The sequence below is a fragment of the Suillus subaureus genome, assembly GCF_016647635.1.
Source record: "Suillus subaureus strain MN1 chromosome Unknown BJ212scaffold_92, whole genome shotgun sequence".
Taxonomy (NCBI): domain Eukaryota; kingdom Fungi; phylum Basidiomycota; class Agaricomycetes; order Boletales; family Suillaceae; genus Suillus; species Suillus subaureus.
The window spans coordinates 48,039-64,507 of NW_024538648.1; the positions used below are offsets into that span (position 1 = coordinate 48,039).

General features: G+C 45.8%; 10 protein-coding genes across 10 annotated transcripts; 3 read left to right on the plus strand and 7 right to left on the minus strand.

Moving 5' to 3' along the window:
* The first annotated feature begins 704 nt into the window (after window positions 1-704).
* Window positions 705-2,334, plus strand: BJ212DRAFT_1074199 (uncharacterized protein). Its single transcript, XM_041329003.1, has 2 exons — window positions 705-917; window positions 972-2,334. Exon 2 carries the CDS (start codon window positions 1,104-1,106, stop codon window positions 2,316-2,318), a length of 1,215 nt encoding a protein of 404 aa, XP_041186102.1. The 5' UTR covers window positions 705-917; window positions 972-1,103; the 3' UTR covers window positions 2,319-2,334.
* Window positions 2,335-2,479: 145 nt separating this feature from the next.
* On the minus strand, window positions 2,480-3,383 carry BJ212DRAFT_1074125 (HotDog domain-containing protein). The gene is made up of 5 exons (XM_041329002.1): window positions 3,187-3,383; window positions 3,116-3,138; window positions 3,033-3,049; window positions 2,841-2,984; window positions 2,480-2,786 (listed from the first exon to the last, which is right to left on the minus strand). Exons 1-5 carry the CDS (start codon window positions 3,207-3,209, stop codon window positions 2,574-2,576), a joined length of 420 nt encoding a protein of 139 aa, XP_041186103.1. The 5' UTR covers window positions 3,210-3,383; the 3' UTR covers window positions 2,480-2,573.
* Window positions 3,384-4,069: 686 nt separating this feature from the next.
* On the minus strand, window positions 4,070-4,965 carry BJ212DRAFT_1398966 (uncharacterized protein; the record flags this gene model as incomplete). Its single annotated transcript, XM_041337282.1, has 4 exons — window positions 4,070-4,507; window positions 4,561-4,704; window positions 4,727-4,730; window positions 4,919-4,965. Coding segments are annotated over 4 exons (408 nt in total), but the record flags the coding sequence as incomplete, so codon positions are not given.
* On the minus strand, window positions 4,485-5,389 carry BJ212DRAFT_1398972 (uncharacterized protein). The gene is made up of 3 exons (XM_041337283.1): window positions 5,223-5,389; window positions 4,973-5,158; window positions 4,485-4,866 (listed from the first exon to the last, which is right to left on the minus strand). Exons 1-2 carry the CDS (start codon window positions 5,331-5,333, stop codon window positions 4,973-4,975), a joined length of 297 nt encoding a protein of 98 aa, XP_041186105.1. The 5' UTR covers window positions 5,334-5,389; the 3' UTR covers window positions 4,485-4,866.
* A 771-nt stretch (window positions 5,390-6,160) lies between these two features.
* BJ212DRAFT_1487634 (uncharacterized protein) lies at window positions 6,161-7,713 on the plus strand (the record flags this gene model as incomplete). Its single annotated transcript, XM_041341302.1, has 2 exons — window positions 6,161-6,335; window positions 6,404-7,713. 2 exons carry the CDS (start codon window positions 6,161-6,163, stop codon window positions 7,711-7,713), a joined length of 1,485 nt encoding a protein of 494 aa, XP_041186106.1.
* Window positions 7,714-10,419: 2,706 nt separating this feature from the next.
* BJ212DRAFT_1305035 (uncharacterized protein) lies at window positions 10,420-12,247 on the minus strand (the record flags this gene model as incomplete). The annotated part of the gene is made up of 10 exons (XM_041333708.1): window positions 10,420-10,620; window positions 10,659-10,669; window positions 10,898-11,173; window positions 11,215-11,348; window positions 11,435-11,487; window positions 11,520-11,593; window positions 11,643-11,677; window positions 11,886-11,996; window positions 12,067-12,079; window positions 12,136-12,247. 10 exons carry the CDS (start codon window positions 12,245-12,247, stop codon window positions 10,420-10,422), a joined length of 1,020 nt encoding a protein of 339 aa, XP_041186107.1.
* Window positions 12,248-13,217: 970 nt separating this feature from the next.
* BJ212DRAFT_1487638 (uncharacterized protein) lies at window positions 13,218-13,901 on the minus strand (the record flags this gene model as incomplete). The annotated part of the gene is made up of 3 exons (XM_041341303.1): window positions 13,218-13,232; window positions 13,302-13,559; window positions 13,614-13,901. 3 exons carry the CDS (start codon window positions 13,899-13,901, stop codon window positions 13,218-13,220), a joined length of 561 nt encoding a protein of 186 aa, XP_041186108.1.
* A 181-nt stretch (window positions 13,902-14,082) lies between these two features.
* Window positions 14,083-14,538, plus strand: BJ212DRAFT_1487639 (uncharacterized protein; the record flags this gene model as incomplete). Its single annotated transcript, XM_041341304.1, has 1 exon — window positions 14,083-14,538. The coding sequence occupies one exon, from the start codon at window positions 14,083-14,085 to the stop codon at window positions 14,536-14,538; it is 456 nt and encodes a 151-aa protein (XP_041186109.1).
* Window positions 14,539-15,110: 572 nt separating this feature from the next.
* BJ212DRAFT_1225821 (uncharacterized protein) lies at window positions 15,111-15,305 on the minus strand (the record flags this gene model as incomplete). The annotated part of the gene is made up of 2 exons (XM_041329449.1): window positions 15,111-15,186; window positions 15,223-15,305. Coding segments are annotated over 2 exons (159 nt in total), but the record flags the coding sequence as incomplete, so codon positions are not given.
* Window positions 15,306-16,168: 863 nt separating this feature from the next.
* On the minus strand, window positions 16,169-16,408 carry BJ212DRAFT_1286438 (uncharacterized protein; the record flags this gene model as incomplete). The annotated part of the gene is made up of 1 exon (XM_041331939.1): window positions 16,169-16,408. One exon carries the CDS (start codon window positions 16,406-16,408, stop codon window positions 16,169-16,171), a length of 240 nt encoding a protein of 79 aa, XP_041186111.1.
* Between the last annotated feature and the right edge of the window lie 61 nt (window positions 16,409-16,469).

The window sequence follows — 16,469 nt, forward strand, 5'->3', positions numbered from 1 at the left end:
GGCAATCCTTTCCTCACGCAGGAACAGTTTATCGTGCGTGCCTTTGCTTCCTATTTGGGGACACGGGCAGGAGAGCTTGAAGATGCACGTCTTCAGTCTTAGACTGGGGCACATCTGCGTGTGGAACTCGAGTTGGGCATGGAGATCGAGAAAGTACCCCGGAACCAAATTCAGAGTAAGATCAGACCCGGTGTTTCCCCGCAGAACTGTTCGCCCAGAAATAATAAAAAAGATCTGTTCGTGCCAATGGAAGGTATATCCATTCGAATTCTACTGTCACGATACTGGTATCGAAATCTCCAGAATGTCTCACGTCGGCATGTCCTCGCGGCCTTGTCTCTGTTCCTTAATATGCTGAGTGTTTTGGAACGTTTGCGCGTCCTTCTCGTTCTTTCACCTTCAGGCTGCAACTTACCTCCATATTGCAGCGCTGTAGCCTATGAGATCTGTCCAGGAGACATCTTCATGGAGGCATGCGTGCTTTCGAGCCTTGCTCGCGATCCTCCCTAGTTCTCATACCCCGTTGACGACTATCGCGAGTGTTGCTCATGATCTAGGTTGTGATCGTTCGCAGATACGCATGGAAGATCTTAGCGTCGATGTCATCCAGTGCCATTTTGATGCAGCACGTCTCGAATGTTTGCGTTTCTCGGACAACGTGATTGCTGAACGTCTGTGTTCCCAGGATTGTCTACTTGATGATTGAAAGCAGCAGCAACGTCACTGAAAGAAAGAGGAGGTGTTCATAATAGCGGAGTCGGCCCGGGTGCGCACGGGCTATATATAATACCACGTGGTATCAATATTCGTTGTCGTCCTTCGCTCGCTCAATGCATCAAAATATTGAGGGGATGACAGCCAACTCAGAATTCGATGCCTTCCCTATCTCCGATATCATTGGTGAACTGCAAAACATCGTGAGTGTTGAATAATAACCTGAGGTACATGGGGATAATAATCAATTGCTTTAGTTGGCACGTTCACGAGTGATCGTATGTCGATTCCGATAATACAGGCTTGGTATGATATACCGACCATGACCACTGCAGATTCCAGACCTTGAAACACCATATTCCACATTTCCAAATACTGACCATTCTGCCATGGGGCGCAACAAAAACATCAGCGCTGTCATCACCGAGCGCCAGCAGCAGTTGGATGCAGTTTTACAAGAGGTCTCAGGGATGGAAAGCGTCATGGATAGAATGAAGAATCTTCATCAGCAGCTCCTAAAAAAGAAGGACAGCATTATCCAGTCCATGAACTTGCACAGGGGACTTGTTTCGGCTCTCTGGCGCTTTCCACCTGAACTATTATCCCTTATTTTCGTTCGCTGTCTCCCAGAAACCGAACACTTGTTGCCCTCGTCAAAACTGGCTCCCATGCTGCTGACCAGAATATGCCGAAGGTGGAGAGAGGTTGCTGTAGGGATGTCCAGTTTGTGGTGCGGAGTGATTGTGGACATTGATAACGAAGATTGGCAACGAGCAGCCTTCTGCTATGACACGTGGCTCAAGCGATCGCGAGATCGTCCGCTCTCATTAGCACTCAAGTGCTTCAAAAATGACGCGACCGACCTACGAAACCTTCTTGAGCCTCACACGAACCAAATCTCATCTCTTCATATCATACTATTCGTCAACCCCTTCACTGCAGACCTTTTGTTAAATGACTTCCCAGCACTTCAGGAGTTTACCATAACCTCATCTGATCCTTTGTGGTGCACCCCAAGTTTCGCACAATCCATCTCGCGACTACCGCTCACCTTGCGGAGGCTCAGGGTAGCCGGGCCGTCCGCATTCGACTTTGACCTCATAGTTTCTTGCAATCCCGTATGGGCCCACCTGACACATGTCGAGATCACTATATGTCAACCCAATCTAATCCTCCAGTTGCTCCGGCTAGGTCCCAACCTCTCCTCATTAGAGATTGGCCTAGGCTTTCACCACGAAATTTCATTAACGTTTGAGCCATTCACGCATATGAACCTTCAATCCTTATGCATCAGTAATGCATCCCCGATGCTCATGGGAAATTTATTCCCTGGCTTGTTCAATGCACTCACTCTCCCCAATTTACGCGCACTTGAAGCTCGCTATATACGACCATGGCCACACGAGGAGTTCAAGACATTTTTGGTACGGTCAAGTTGCCCTCTAGGGAGTCTGACTCTCGGCACTGGGGTTACGACGACAGATGAGCAGCGAGGGGAATATATCGTCCTCGTTCCTTTCCTTGACGTAGTAGTGGACCCCAGGCGTGGTGGTTACTTTGGATATCGCCGCTTGGTCCAACATGGCAGAAGGAGAGATGTGTGACCTGGTGTTGTAGAGTTTTTACGGAGGCCTAGTTACGTAGTTGTTGCAGGGTAAGTTCGGGCAATATTGTCGTAGGTAGCATTCATCACTGGTATTACTACTTGGTGTTGAAGTTGGGTCTCCGAAGCTGGTTGAGGCCACATCAGGTTCAGTCTGCCAGAGGCAGGTCGGTCACTGTCGTTCCAGTGCCAAATATTCAAGGTAATCATCTAGCATACATATACTAGATCCGAGCTCAGCTAAAACATATGGAGGTCAGTTCCCCCCTTGACCATCATGCGAGGCAGCCTTCAGAATGCGCCATGTGTCCTCCCCAGGATTGCATTTCCTCAGGCTGTCGTAGTCATACCAAACAAGCACGCCAACCGAGTCCGCAACGATCGCTTGTTGTGAATACGAATAAAGCACAGCATTCAGAGTGAACTGCGTGCGGCTCGAAGAGACGGTCGGCCTTTGGCCGATCAAAAGCTACTCATGTGGTTATGAAAGATATCACTTAGAAATGTTGCAGGGGAATCTTACTGTGTCAGGAAATGTCACCGGTCGTCTGAAATTGACGTTCGCCGATTTGAGTATGAGCGAGACGCCCTGACCCGCGAGCATTGCCTTGGCGCGTTTTTCACCTCCAAGAACTTTTCCAAAAGCCATGAGCCACGCCATGAGACCCTAGCCAGGCTTTAGTGCGGGTAGACTTTGACAACATAACACGCTAACCGACTCGATGAATCTTACTGCATACCGACAGTGGCAAATTCATGAGCGACTCTTGTTCCTGTCAAAGAAATTCAATCGCTTACGGTATTGTGTATTGTTAACATGTCTAAAAAGATGATGAATCCGTCCTTCAACACGTTCATGAGGTACCTACCGAAACGGATCTTGATGCCCCATTCAATACTCTGCTCCCATAATGACCCCGCATCATAACCCATAGAAATTAGCTTAGTTCTGGCGTTCGCTGCCAGGGAGCCAGCTGCAGTGGGATGGCTGATCTGAGATGGTGTAGGATCCGGATGTGAGGGAGGAGCGTCCGATGATTCAGGCACTGTCTGCCTTGGTTCAGTGTGAAATGGCGAAGATGGATCCCGGAAAGCATCTTGAAGGGACTACAGCGAGTAAATTTTCAAACTCTCGCATGAGGATAATCATAGGAGGCACATTGAAATCACCTTGATCGATGAGCCGCTCAACGACGCTGCGTGATGTAAAAAACACGGTCGTCTAGAGCGCAGTAGAACGCGTGCATGTGTCAATGCTCCAAGTGGGTTCGAAGAGAACATAACATTTACTTGGAGCTATGTGGAACCACTGCACGAAGAAATAGGCCAGCTTAGCTGGCCCTACTGACGTGGCGATTGCAAAGACGGCTAAATGATTGTTTTCCGTTCAACGTTTAAGGAATCCGAGGAATCCCATAATGTCCAGCGCACTTCGTGGTCATAGACCGTCAATCCTTGTTGTCATATCAATAATGCATTTTCATCCCGTATGAGAAACCTACTGTTCAGCGCATTCATATCCCCTAATTTACGTGTATGCGTGTTTAAAGTTCGCTCCATACAACCGTGGCCACATGAGAAGTTGAACACGTTTTTGGCACTGTCAATTTGCTCTGAGACTGGTGTTGTAGCCAGTTATAATGCAGGCCTATGTAATTAGCACACAATTTATGCCAGACACGTTGGGACGTTTAGACTGGATATTTGAAGGTCTAACTTGGGGTGAGACGGTCCGCGATAATGGTGTAGGGCACCCAGCGAAGGGGTGTACTAGTGGCACCAGGCAAACAACCCAACCCATTAGTCAGCAGGATCGTCGAGGCCACACCCTAGTTCAGTCTGCCAGAGGCAGGCACATTTATGCTAACGCTGTACATTGATGATTGCCGGTCGCCGCCGCTCCTTCGTCGAATATTCAAGAGTAAACCAATCTACCATTCATATATCAAGTCCGAGCTCAGTCGAAGCGTATGGAAATCAGCCCTCTACTTGACCATCGTGCGAGGCAGCCTTCATAATGCGCCATGTGTCATTCCCAGGGTCGCATTTCCTCAGGCTATCGTAGTCGTACCAAACAAGCACGCTATCCGAGTCCGCAACGATCGCTTGTTGTGCATACGAATAAAGCACAGTGTTCAGAGTGAACTGCGTGCGGCTCGAAGAGGTGATCGGTCTTTGACCAATCAAAAGCTAGTCATGGTTATGAAACATATCACTAAATAAATGTTACGAGGAAATCTCACTGTGTCAGGAAACGTTACTGGTCTTCTAAAATTGATGTTTGCTGATTTGAGTATGAGTGAGACGCCCTGACCCGTGAGCATTGCCTTGACGCGTTCTTCACCCCCAAGAACTTTTCCTAGGGCCATGAGCCACACCATGCGACCCTAGCCAAGCTTCAGTACATACGAACCTTGGCAACAATATCAACATGCTGACCGATTCGATGAATCGTACTGCATATTGACAGTGGCAGATTCGTGAGCGACCCCATTGTTCCGGTTCAAAGAAAACGAGAACCCTTACGGTAGTGTGCATTGTTAACGTGTCTATAGTAAGAAAGATAATGAGCCTGCCCTTTGATGTCTATGAGGTGCCTACCGAAATGAATCATGGTGCCCCCACACAATACTCTGCTCCCACAATGACCCTGCATCATAAGCCCATGGAAATCAGCTTAGCTCTAGCGTTCTCTGCCGGCGAGCCAACTGCAGTGGGGTGGCTGGACTGAGATGGAGTCGGGTCTGGGAGTGAGGGAGGAGAGTCCGGTGATTCAGGACCTGCCTGTCCTGGCGCAAGATGAAATGGCGAAGACGGGTCTCGGAAAGCATCTTGAAGGGACTACAGCAAGCAGAATTTCAGACTCGCACGAGGATTATCACCAGTAGCATACTGTTTAAATCACCTTGATCGATGAGCCGCTCAATGAGGCTGTCTGAGTTAAAGAATACGGTTGTCTAGAGCGCAGTAGAACGCGTGCATGTGCCAATGCCCCAAGTCGTTTCGAAAAGAACATAACTTGAAGTAGCAATGCCAGCACCGATTCGGTGTAAGAAATACAAACAAAATTTCCTTTTCGGGCAGATCGCAGTCAATGCGGCATGCCGTTTGAATTAAGTTACGCACTGGTCTGTTTTCACTTTCTCAAGTAGATTCTTCGAACCACATGGATTTCTGCTGATCAATAGTTGTTGTTTTCAGGGTGCCATATCTTTCCTTTCTACAGAGTGTTCTGCGGTTTTCCGAGGTCAGTTTCGGGCACGGTGGCCTCGGTCGTGACTCCAATATGACTCGGATGATCTAGTACGTGTCCGAACTTCTAGTGATAAACTCTGCGCCTGAAATCGTTCTACTTATTTATTTTGTAGCCTACCATTTTTGACCAGCTGATTGGTATCGTGTCCATCGATATCAGATGCCAATTTCCAATTGCTCCAGTGCGTCGAATTGGTGAGTTTTTTGTTATCATGGATCATAGAATTCTTCTGGCAATTGTTCTTGCACTTTCCTGTCCAAGTTGCGGATATTCCTGTGTACTATGGCCCTGCATGTAAGGGCTGCAATGGATCGGTGAGCTTCTCGAAACATTCATTGGCTAGATATCATGCGATGCGCGATAACGATACTTTAATCGATAATGCTGTACAAATCTGCGCATTGAATCAAGTTAAAAGCTCGTCTCCTGTGCTCTTCATCTAAGTCCTTGTCTGACCAAATCCTCACAACATCGGTAATACAGTCCTACTTCCCATTTATGAAACATCACTGACAATAGCTTTTAGCAGAAGCCTTCGGACGACGTAGACCCAATGCACAAATGTCTTCAGATCGCAGAGCTATTTGATGCTGTTTGCAAACGAGTTCTTGCGACTGGGCACCAGGGATCCCTCGCGGCTCTCTGTAGAACTTGTCAGTCTCTTCCACGAACCTGCTCTTAACGTACTTTACAAGTCGCTGGAAAGTCTTCGTCCATTGCTGTTTTGCGTCCCTGCAATCAGTCACAATCGGAAACAAGATCGTGAGTTCCGACCCACAATAGTTCGCGACAGTATGCTGAAATCACATATACGTAGACTACGTTCAAAGAGTTACGCCTTTCAGACTGGCAGCGAATGCAGTATTACGCCAAAAGAGTTCATTCACTCAGGGTCAATGACCAAGAAGAGGTAGTCATCGATAAGACTATTCTACATGCACTAGCTGCTTCATCCTTCGCGCCCCCTATGTTTACTCATCTCAAACGGCTTTGGTGGTCAAATAATTCTGCAGATGCTTTACCACTCCTATGTTCTCTAGTCAACTCCAGACTGGAATGGCTAATTTTGCACAATATGGATCCGATACTTCTTCCGCCTGTTGTCCCCCACATTACCTCCAACAACTCTCTGCGCATCGCGTGTTTCCCCGCAAAATATAGTATGAGGCACATACATCCTGACGTGTTCCAGAGCTGGCGCAACTTACAGAACCTTGTCTGCGGTCTAATCAATGATGCAACGCTCTATCATCTCGCAACATCTTCTAAGCTTACGCATTTCACTATTCAAGTTGACGAGAAGAACGACTACAGTGCTCTCATGAAACTGGCCGGCCAGCCAGTGTTTACCGCCCTTCAGGGGCTCGACATCACTGCGACTCACACCTCCCACTGCATCCCTATTCTGGAAATCTCAGAGCTACCATCGCTACGCTCCCTCCGTATTCATTCGACGGAAACAGGCTTAACAGATGCTGAGCTGCATCGGTATTTCTGCTTAATCTCACGTCACTGCCCAAATCTTTGGGATCTACGGATGAAAGAATTGCAAGTATCCCCACCGAAATTCCCTATTGGTTATATCATCACGTTTGATATCTTGAAGACGCTCTTCTCCCTGCGACATCTGGAAGCACTGCATCTCGACACGACTTGCACGTTTTCCCTCGATGATAAGGAGCTTGCGCAGCTGGCTGGCACGTGGCTGAAATTGCGTGCACTTGAACTGGGGATCGAAAATGGCTGGCGGCAACCAAGCAAAATCACTCTACAGGGTTTCGCAAAGTTGTTGCAGCACTGCCCAGTGTTATCGGTAGTCGGTCTTGCTATGAATGCCTGGGCACCGGATATCGACCATCGACGACCTGGAGGAGGGATCCGCAGAAACGGTCTGGAAGTCCTACGAGTGGCTGATTCCAAGGTCACGGGCCCATTGTCCGTCGCAGCGTTCTTGTCAGATATTGCACCGAACGCTGAGATAACGGGCTACGAGATCGGGTATGACATATATCAGACGTTTAATACTCGGTTGTTGTATCGGGAGAGGTGGGAGGAGGTTTCCATGTTGCACCCTCTGTTTGTCAACTTGAGGAGGCAGGAAGCAGTGGGTTCGGGATCGGACGAGTACTCCAGAGACTGAGTAGTAGAGCATCACTAAACCTGTTATAGCTTGCAAGTGACACGGTCCACTGAGTAATGACGTTTGCGTCTGCCACCCTTTTACATGTCGGACACATATGGGGCCTGGCCTTGGAGCTTGACGATGAACATGAGATTCTTATAATCGAATCTGAGCAAGACACGGTGCGCACGCCGGCGAGACACCCTGCTCTTGTTGCATTGCTTGAATTTCGATGTGGCACTTGTAAAGTGTTTATACGATGAAGTAACAAGTCGACTTAAGAGAGAGAATCATGACTAAAATATATTCGGGGGGGGGAAGAATCAACTGTCCTCACCTGTAGTTCTCACGTACCTGATCTGATTAGATATGACAGCGACGTGACTCGGTGAACTTCTCGAAGACTTACCGCTAGCGCTAGTGCTGGCGGCGGCACCTGGGTTTCCCAGTATGTAAGCATTACTATACTGGGCGATCAAGCGCCTCGCTAACTATTGTTTGGCTTAGCTGTGTTAAATCTCAACACCAGCATTAAAACCCGCCCCAAATACCCTGCAAATACCTTATACCTGGTAAGCTATTCTTTGAAACAGCTGGCCATATTACTATTAGCTAACACATACAGTGGCTCAAAAAACTGTCCGCATGTTTTGACATATTTCACTATCTATGATATTGTGTGAGAACGAACAAATGCCTCAAGGACATGCTTATACCACATTGTAGTATGGCTTCAGGGCTTTCATTTGAGCCTTACACCGTGGGAATAGGTGGAGATATGGTGGAGATACAAGGCTCACAAAATGGTGACTCATGCGGACAGTTTTTTGAGCACATATTAAAACTATATAAATCATCATTTATGACACCATAACAATCATGCCACCATTAAATAAATTATAAAGTGGTGTCATTATGTCATTTTAAAACCATATCTAACTATACAAACCAAAAATTTCCATATGTCATGGTTATATTCACCATGAAAGCCACCCCCCCTGCTCAAAGGGATAATATCCTCTCTCTTTCCTATTCTGGCCTCTCTGCTTGTCAAATTTTCTCTAGAACTGGAGTATCCAAGTCCACTGTGGCCAAGTTCATCAAAGAAAGTCACACAGACAAGGAAAACTTCTGTGAAGGGCATCCATCCAAGCTCACCTCTACTGATAGGAGGGCTATTATTCAACATATCACTACAGGAAAGGCTGATAATGCTGTCCAGGTCACCTATTACATCAATTCCACCATCATATTCCCTGTCTCTTCACGCACTGTGAGAAACATTCTCAAGGCAGCTCATCTCAGGTCAGTAACAAGGAAGAAAAGGCTCTCCTCTCTATCACACATATGCAGAGATGACTAACCTTTGCCTTAGCCCATCAGAATTGGATTACACGGACTGGAAGCATGTTATATGATCATATAAGACCACAATAAATAGGATTGGGTCAGATGGCAAGGTATATATGTGAAACAAGAAGGGTGCTAGTCCTCTCTGCATATGTGTGATAGAGAGGAGAGCCTTTTCTTCCTTGTTACTGACCTGAGATGAGCTGTCTTGAGAATGTTTCTCACAGTGCGTGAAGAGACAGGGAATATGATGGTGGAATTGATGTAATAGGTGACCTGGACAGCATTATCAGCCTTTCCTGTAGTGATATGTTGAATAATAGCCCTCCTATCAGTAGAGGTGAGCTTGGATGGATGCCCTTCACAGAAGTTTTCCTTGTCTGTGTGACTTTCTTTGATGAACTTGGCCACAGTGGACTTGGATACTCCAGTTCTAGAGAAAATTTGACAAGCAGAGAGGCCAGAATAGGAAAGAGAGAGGATATTATCCCTTTGAGCAGGGGGGGTGGCTTTCATGGTGAATATAACCATGACATATGGAAATTTTTGGTTTGTATAGTTAGATATGGTTTTAAAATGACATAATGACACCACTTTATAATTTATTTAATGGTGGCATGATTGTTATGGTGTCATAAATGATGATTTATATAGTTTTAATATGTGCTCAAAAAACTGTCCGCATGAGTCACCATTTTGTGAGCCTTGTATCTCCACCATATCTCCACCTATTCCCACGGTGTAAGGCTCAAATGAAAGCCCTGAAGCCATACTACAATGTGGTATAAGCATGTCCTTGAGGCATTTGTTCGTTCTCACACAATATCATAGATAGTGAAATATGTCAAAACATGCGGACAGTTTTTTGAGCCACTGTATGTACAGCCAGCTACCTAAACTATTCCCACAACTTTGTCTCCTCACCATCACTGTCAACGTTGAGCTTGCCAACGCCATCCTTGCCCCTGTTCTACCCTCCCTACCTCTGCTCAAGCTCACCAACACCATCCTTGCCCTCATTCTGCCCTCCCTGCCTCTGCTCAAGCTCACCAATGCCATCCTCACCCTTGTTCTGCCCTCCCTGCCTCTGCTTAAGCTCAAGCTCACCAACACTATCCTTGCCCTCATTCTGTCCTCCCTGCCTCTGCCTCTGCCAAAACACATCAACACAATCCTCCACCTCCACCTCCTCTCCTCCCTGCCTAACATCAACATTGGCTCACCGACACTTTCCTCCTCGTTCTGTCCTCTCTGCCTCTATCCAACATCAATATTGGGCTCACCAATGCCATCCTCCTCCTTGTTCTGTTCTCCCTGCCTCTGCTCAACGTCAACTTTGGGCTGGCCAATGCTGTCCTGCTTATTCTCATCTCCCTACCTCTGCTCAACCTCAATGTTGAGCATGCCAATGCCATCCTCCTCCTTGTTCTCTCCTCCACCTTTGCTCAATGCCAATGTTAACCTCTCTTTCAATGTCAACACTAGGCTCCCGCTGTCCATTCCAATCAACATCAACATTAGGCCCTCTACTGCCTGCTGCACCCACAGTGCTACTATTGTTCTGAAAACCTTGACCTTCAATCAAATGGTTTGTGGGCATGCTCCTTACTCACTATCAATTTTTCTAATGATTTTATTAGTATGCTCTGCACCACCAGTCAATATGACTTGTAGTCATGGCAGTGTATACCAGGGGATATGTTGGTGCTTTCTGTAATGCAAGCACTTCATCTTTGGTACTAGCTTGTGCCCTGCTCATTCATTTGATGCAATAAAGCAACTTTATTTGGAATGACTATTGTAAACAGCCTGACTATTTTAAATGGTCTGACTATTCTAAATGCCAATCAACCTGTCCCACTCAACGAGGTCAGTTCATTGTCATTGGTAGTAAGAGATGCTGAAGGTTCGAGCTGAGTGTTGATGTCAGTGTTGACATTGTTATTGTTGTTGTTGGTGTCAGCATCAGTGTCAACAGACAGAAGACTCTTGTATGTCTTCTTGTGGTGTCTTGGAGAAAGGTTCTTGTCATTCTCGTCAGCATGAGTGCACTTCTTCGCCTTATGGCGTCTTGGTGGAGGGTTCTCGTCATTGTCGTCAGGAGAACGAGTGCAAGTGCACTTTTGCCCTTGTCTGAATGAGTCCAGTGACAACATTCAATAACCTCACCACTGTTGAGTTTCTTGTTTTGTTCACGATGAAGTTCCTCAAACTCCTCGTTTTCCATCTGTCTCCAGTAAATATCTCCAGACTTCCATTTACATAGAAGCATCTCGAGATCAGTTAATGAGTTAGACACTTTGCTGAGGTTTTCAAAAGGCATGTCAACAGGCCATCCTTGCAAATGACAAGATATTGCTGGATGACATTGCACCAATAGTGAACCCACTGCATCTTCACATCTGGGTCACCAGTGGCCTCCTCTGAAATACATAAGTGAGACTACAGAACGATTGACATCTGAGAAGACTCACAAAGTTTCTGGTTGATTTTGTGTGGATTGCACTGTGAATCTTGGAGCAACATTGTTGATGATTTTTAGCTGCACCTAAAAAACATTTAGCCACACTAACTTAAAGTATGGGGGAAAAACTTACCATGCATCCCACTCATGGCAAAGCCTTCCATCTTACTATGAGGTCTTGGTTATCAAGGTTCATGATGGACTCCATGAAATCTTGAACACCTTCAGTTGCAAAGGCAATTCCCACAGAGCGGCAGGTCAGTGGAGCCACATGTCATATATAGTAGTGTTTCTGCCCCAGTCCAACACCTTAAGCTATTCAACTACACAATTATTGTAGCTATATTGTTCAAATAAAATAAAATAGATTACATACCTCATTCTTGATGGCTTAAGGGTCTGTGTAACGTCATTGACCTTTGATTTGGTGGATATGCGAGTACCGGTAGTCTTCACGGCCTTATGCTCCTCATACTCCTTCAAGAGGCTAGCTTTTGCATCGTCAGAGAGTCATGATACTCCATATGATTCTCCTGGACCAGGTCCCATAAGATCACCTTCCCTGACAAACTGCAGCATATAATAAGTCAAGTGTAGAAGAACTAGAAATGAAAAAAATATGGTACTGTTTTCTTTGTCCACAGTCTGATTCTTCTTCAGCAGAATGTGTTCCACACACTCAATTTGGAACATTTCAACCACAAGAGCCTTTGACCATGTATAAGTCATGCTGGACATGGTGAATAGTCTTGCCATTAGAAGATGCGATAGTCTTCACACACTCATCAATTTGGGACCATGCATCATCAAGTGCAGTCTTGAAGTGGTGGGATTTTTCATGACAAGAGGCAGTGAGCAAGGTTCGTGCTTCCTTGCTCAGATGGACCCTTGGATGGTGATGAGGTGAGGGCTGGATGCATTTTGAGTGAGTGCTCGATGCATAAAAAGTCTGGGAGCTCATGACCTGCCATTAGACTGGGTTAGTATAACAGATTATAAGTTTTGAAAAACAAATGTGTGCTGCATTAATGGCAATCAATGTTATATTACATGAATAAAAGTCCAAAAAAGTATAGCGCACATAAGCACACCATGATCCTGAGCACCTGAGAAGTCTTAGCTAACATCAAATTTGGCTGCAGCAGCTGTTAGCAGCATTCTCAGACTAGTAAAGCACTAAGTTCATACCATGATTACCTCCAATTTGGACCTCTGCAGGTCAGCGTTAAGTGCATTAGTCAGATGTACTGCCTGCTTGAATGTGAGACCCCACTTTGGAGACCTCAGAGTAGCTCCCGATGGGTGTGTTGCATACAGTTGTTGTCAGCTCACAGAGCCTGGGAATCAAGCCATCCCCATTTGAAGCAATCAAGCACCACATCGGTATTTGGTCCAATGCTAATGATTGGGGACCATACACAATGACAGGTGTGGGTGAGTTGCTTGGTTGAGCATTTTTAGGAGTGAAAACACATCAGCAAGTTGATGTCGACGAGGCTTGGTGTTGCTACCAGTAGTAAGGGATGCACTTGCTAGCGCTGTAGTGTGCTGAATGAAGCTTGATGGTGGACAAATCAAAGTGTCAGAACTATCCTTTGGTTTGGTGGAGAGATCTTGAAGTTGCGATTTTAAATTGAGTGGAGGCCAGGCCAGAGGCATTGGATGCATGAGCCAGTCAGGACCAAAGGAGCTGGCAAGGCCTGAGACCCTAGTTGGATTCACCCTGAGGAGCCAGATTGTAGGACAGTGTTAGGACAATCAAATTTCCTGAAAAATGATAACAAAGACTCACAGTGATGGGGAGGTTGAATGTCCTCAATGTGACACCGCTCTGTGAAGCATTGAAGGTGTGTTTGGCCATCTGCTCACAGAATCCTTGGACAAAGAGTGAGATGTCCCCTCCAACCTGTTCTGGGAACTTGTGAAGTTCATGGGGAGTGACATAGACATTGACAGCAATATGTTCAGCCGTCAGACTGTCTGTCACCTGAGACCCAGGGCAGTGAATGAGGAGTGAGATTCCACCATCCAGACGGTCTTGCATACAAAGCTGCAATACACTACATTGAAAATCATACAGACCGAGTTTGAAAAACAAACACACCACATCAAAAACGTCCTCAAGTGCTGCTTCTACAAACTCCTCATGCATTATCATCTTCTGATCCTGCAACATCAAGATCTTGTTGAACTTGATAAATGAGGGGTGAAGACCACCGGGGGTCTCTGTGTGATAGTGGGTGCCATCTTGATGTGATTCATGCCTGAGCAAAGCACGAGCTGCAGCATGGTGCTCTGCATTGCTGAAACCTGGTGTGAGGGTATCTGAATACAGTGCTGCAACACTGGCAAGTGTAAAATGTGGCTTTCCGAGGCTCTCTGGACTTGGCATAGCAATCTTCAGCCCCAGCTTGTTGTGGTAGTGGTTTTTTGAGACATTTTGGTGTTGACATGTTGGTAGGTGTCAAAAACGAGGAGGGACACTGGAGGTGAAGAATGAAAGTAGTGTGTAAGATTGAGTAAAGTGAGCCTAGGCGCCTGTACATGTGTGTAAGTTCCAGATAAGACAACCAATGATTTCACTAGATAACGGTGAGTCAAGAGTGATTACTGCTGCCAATCCAGTTATAATAAGGATTAATCGTCTGAAGGAGATCATCAATGTTGCCACCAAAATCAAAACAACCTCACTCATTGTCTACCTTGAGCCTGACGTTGCCAAAGAGAGTCTGCTTTCCAAGAACTTCCCTCAAGCAGCAGCAACTAAAATCAAATCACCCTCCCTCACTGTCTACCTCAAGCCTGACATTGCTGAAGAGAGTCTGCTTGCCAAGAATGTCAAGCAAAAGCTCACCTATACCTCATTGCATACTATGACCGCAGCCATGGAGATCTGGTATGACCCAGACCCTCAATTCATGTATGTGCTTGATCTCCAGGCTGATTATTTCAGCAACACAAGCCAGGCTTATGCCACTGCATCTAATAAGGATTTTTATTCTGCTTTTTCGTCCTTACATTGCAATTGAACTGCAAAAGCATTTTATTTTAAGAAAGACAAATACAATACAACTAATACATCAAATTTAAACAGAGCTGTCCATTAATCAACAATCAATGCGAAAAAATCAGCAATGTCCTGTGTAACCTGCAACTGCTCCTCATGCTCCATGGCCCTCATTGGCAAGCTCTGAGGTGGTGCAAGCTTCTGTCAAGGCAGTAGTTTAGTTGATGTATATATTTCAAAGCAGAAAAATGTACCATCACCTCCAGCCATACTGTGTGAGATAGTGTTAGTAGGCTCAAGTGCTGCTGTGATAGCCCCAACCTGCTGGCCAATCCCTCTACTACCTGAAAACCTGGTTGAAGTGTGTGATCCGATCCAACTGAAAGGTATGCACAGTGTTGACAGCTTCACATGCTTTCCATTGCCATTGTAGCTCATGCACTAATGGAGGATCCAAAACTAAAGTTCAGTAATGACTGTCATCATTTGGTGGCTTCATCATGATTGCTGTGCATAGTCGGTGGACCTCCACATTAAGCTGAGTGATCTCCTCTGAGCACAACATAGCTTGAAATACTTTACTGTTGCTTCACAATGGGCGGGCTTTGTCCAGTCAAGCTCGCAAATGTCTGTGTGTGAATGGCAGAGTAGATCAAACTCACCTAAGAAGCTATGCTCAGTTGTGTCACTGTACATAAAATCAAACTCGCCTAAAAAACTGTACTCTGTAATGTCCTTCCAAGACAACTGTGGACGTGGAGGATCTAATGCAGCAGCCTGAATGTTGTATCAGCTGAGCGCATTTCAAATTGCCTCAGAGCGCCACTGCAATGCCTTGCCAATTTGCTGGCACAGTTTATAGCCTTGAAATCAGTCAGTATCTCCACACAAGTAAGTGAAAGGTCAAATGCACACCCATTCCTGAAAGTGAAAGTTTTGAGAGCTTGAACAATGCATGACAACCAGCCATTCTAAATCATCTAAAGCAGTGCGATATTGATGCTGAGATGCTTCCTGTTCATATTGATTATAAGTGTCACCCCGATCTCAGCATCTCAATTCAAGTTGAATCTCCATATGTGCAGTTAAGGCTTCTGTGTTCTGTAGTTTAGCATACCCACTATCAATGCAAATCCTGGCCTGAGACAGAGCAGCCAATATTTGGCTGAGATCACTGGCTGCAATAGTGGTCAGCACTTGATTTGCGCTTCATGTGCCAAATCCCACTCGGATCTTTGTGGACATAATGAGAAAGAAAAATCAACAGTAATTGTTGGACTTGCCTTTGCTCAGCCAATTCACATAGGACTTGAACATAGTGAATGTGAAGAATTTCTTTCAGAGGTGTGGTTCCTTCAGGTTGTCAAGATACAACCTTTCTTGGGAGTGAAATTGAATAAGATCCACATTGGTTAAGCCAAGAGTGTCTTTCAAAATGGATAGTTCAGCTGTAAGGGTCTCAATTGACGTTAGTGCTTCCTGATAGTGGTTTCACAAAAAAGTGCCTTAAAAATGATTGAATTAGTTAAGTTTGAGGGATGAGTGAAATCATACTTAATGCAGCATATTTGTCATCGTCCCAGAATGCGAAATGTTCTTCAATGGTCTGGTGTTGGTGGAATGCAGATGCATGCCTTGTGCTTTGTGCAAGTTCATTTGAAGACACAACACATGCTCGCCCCCTTGCCCTCCGTATGGCCAGTGCCATCAATATACATTGGGTGCCAGTCCAATTGGCAGTGTCGGTTATGAGCATGCCCATGAAAAGCACCTACCATCATCTGTAAATTGAGGCTGATGGCACAGGGTCCCAAACTGCTATTTGCCAGAGTCTTAGCAAAAGCACGCCTGATATCATAAGCGCAACCTCCATTTTCACCTAAGATGGACATCAAATGATCAGAAGAGCTAATGGATATTTTGCCCTGAGTTTCGTGAATTTCATACATGGTG

What these genes read in the sequence shown, in the direction of transcription:
- BJ212DRAFT_1074199 (XM_041329003.1), top strand. Translation starts at nt 1,104, where the DNA reads ATGGGGCGCAACAAAAACATCAGCGCTGTCATCACCGAGCGCCAGCAG.
- BJ212DRAFT_1074125 (XM_041329002.1), bottom strand. Translation starts at nt 3,209, where the DNA reads ATGGGGCATCAAGATCCGTTTCG. An exon ending in GGGCATCAAGATCCGTTTCG is followed by an intron (nt 3,139 to 3,186) that starts GTAGGTACCTCA and finishes TCATCTTTTTAG; the next exon opens with ACATGTTAACAATACACAAT. An exon ending in CGGTGACATTTCCTGACACA is followed by an intron (nt 2,787 to 2,840) that starts GTAAGATTCCCC and finishes CCACATGAGTAG; the next exon opens with CTTTTGATCGGCCAAAGGCC.
- BJ212DRAFT_1398972 (XM_041337283.1), bottom strand. Translation starts at nt 5,333, where the DNA reads ATGTTCTTTTCGAAACGACTTGGGGCATTGGCACATGCACGCGTTCTA. An exon ending in TGAGCGGCTCATCGATCAAG is followed by an intron (nt 5,159 to 5,222) that starts GTGATTTAAACA and finishes TGCTTGCTGTAG; the next exon opens with TCCCTTCAAGATGCTTTCCG.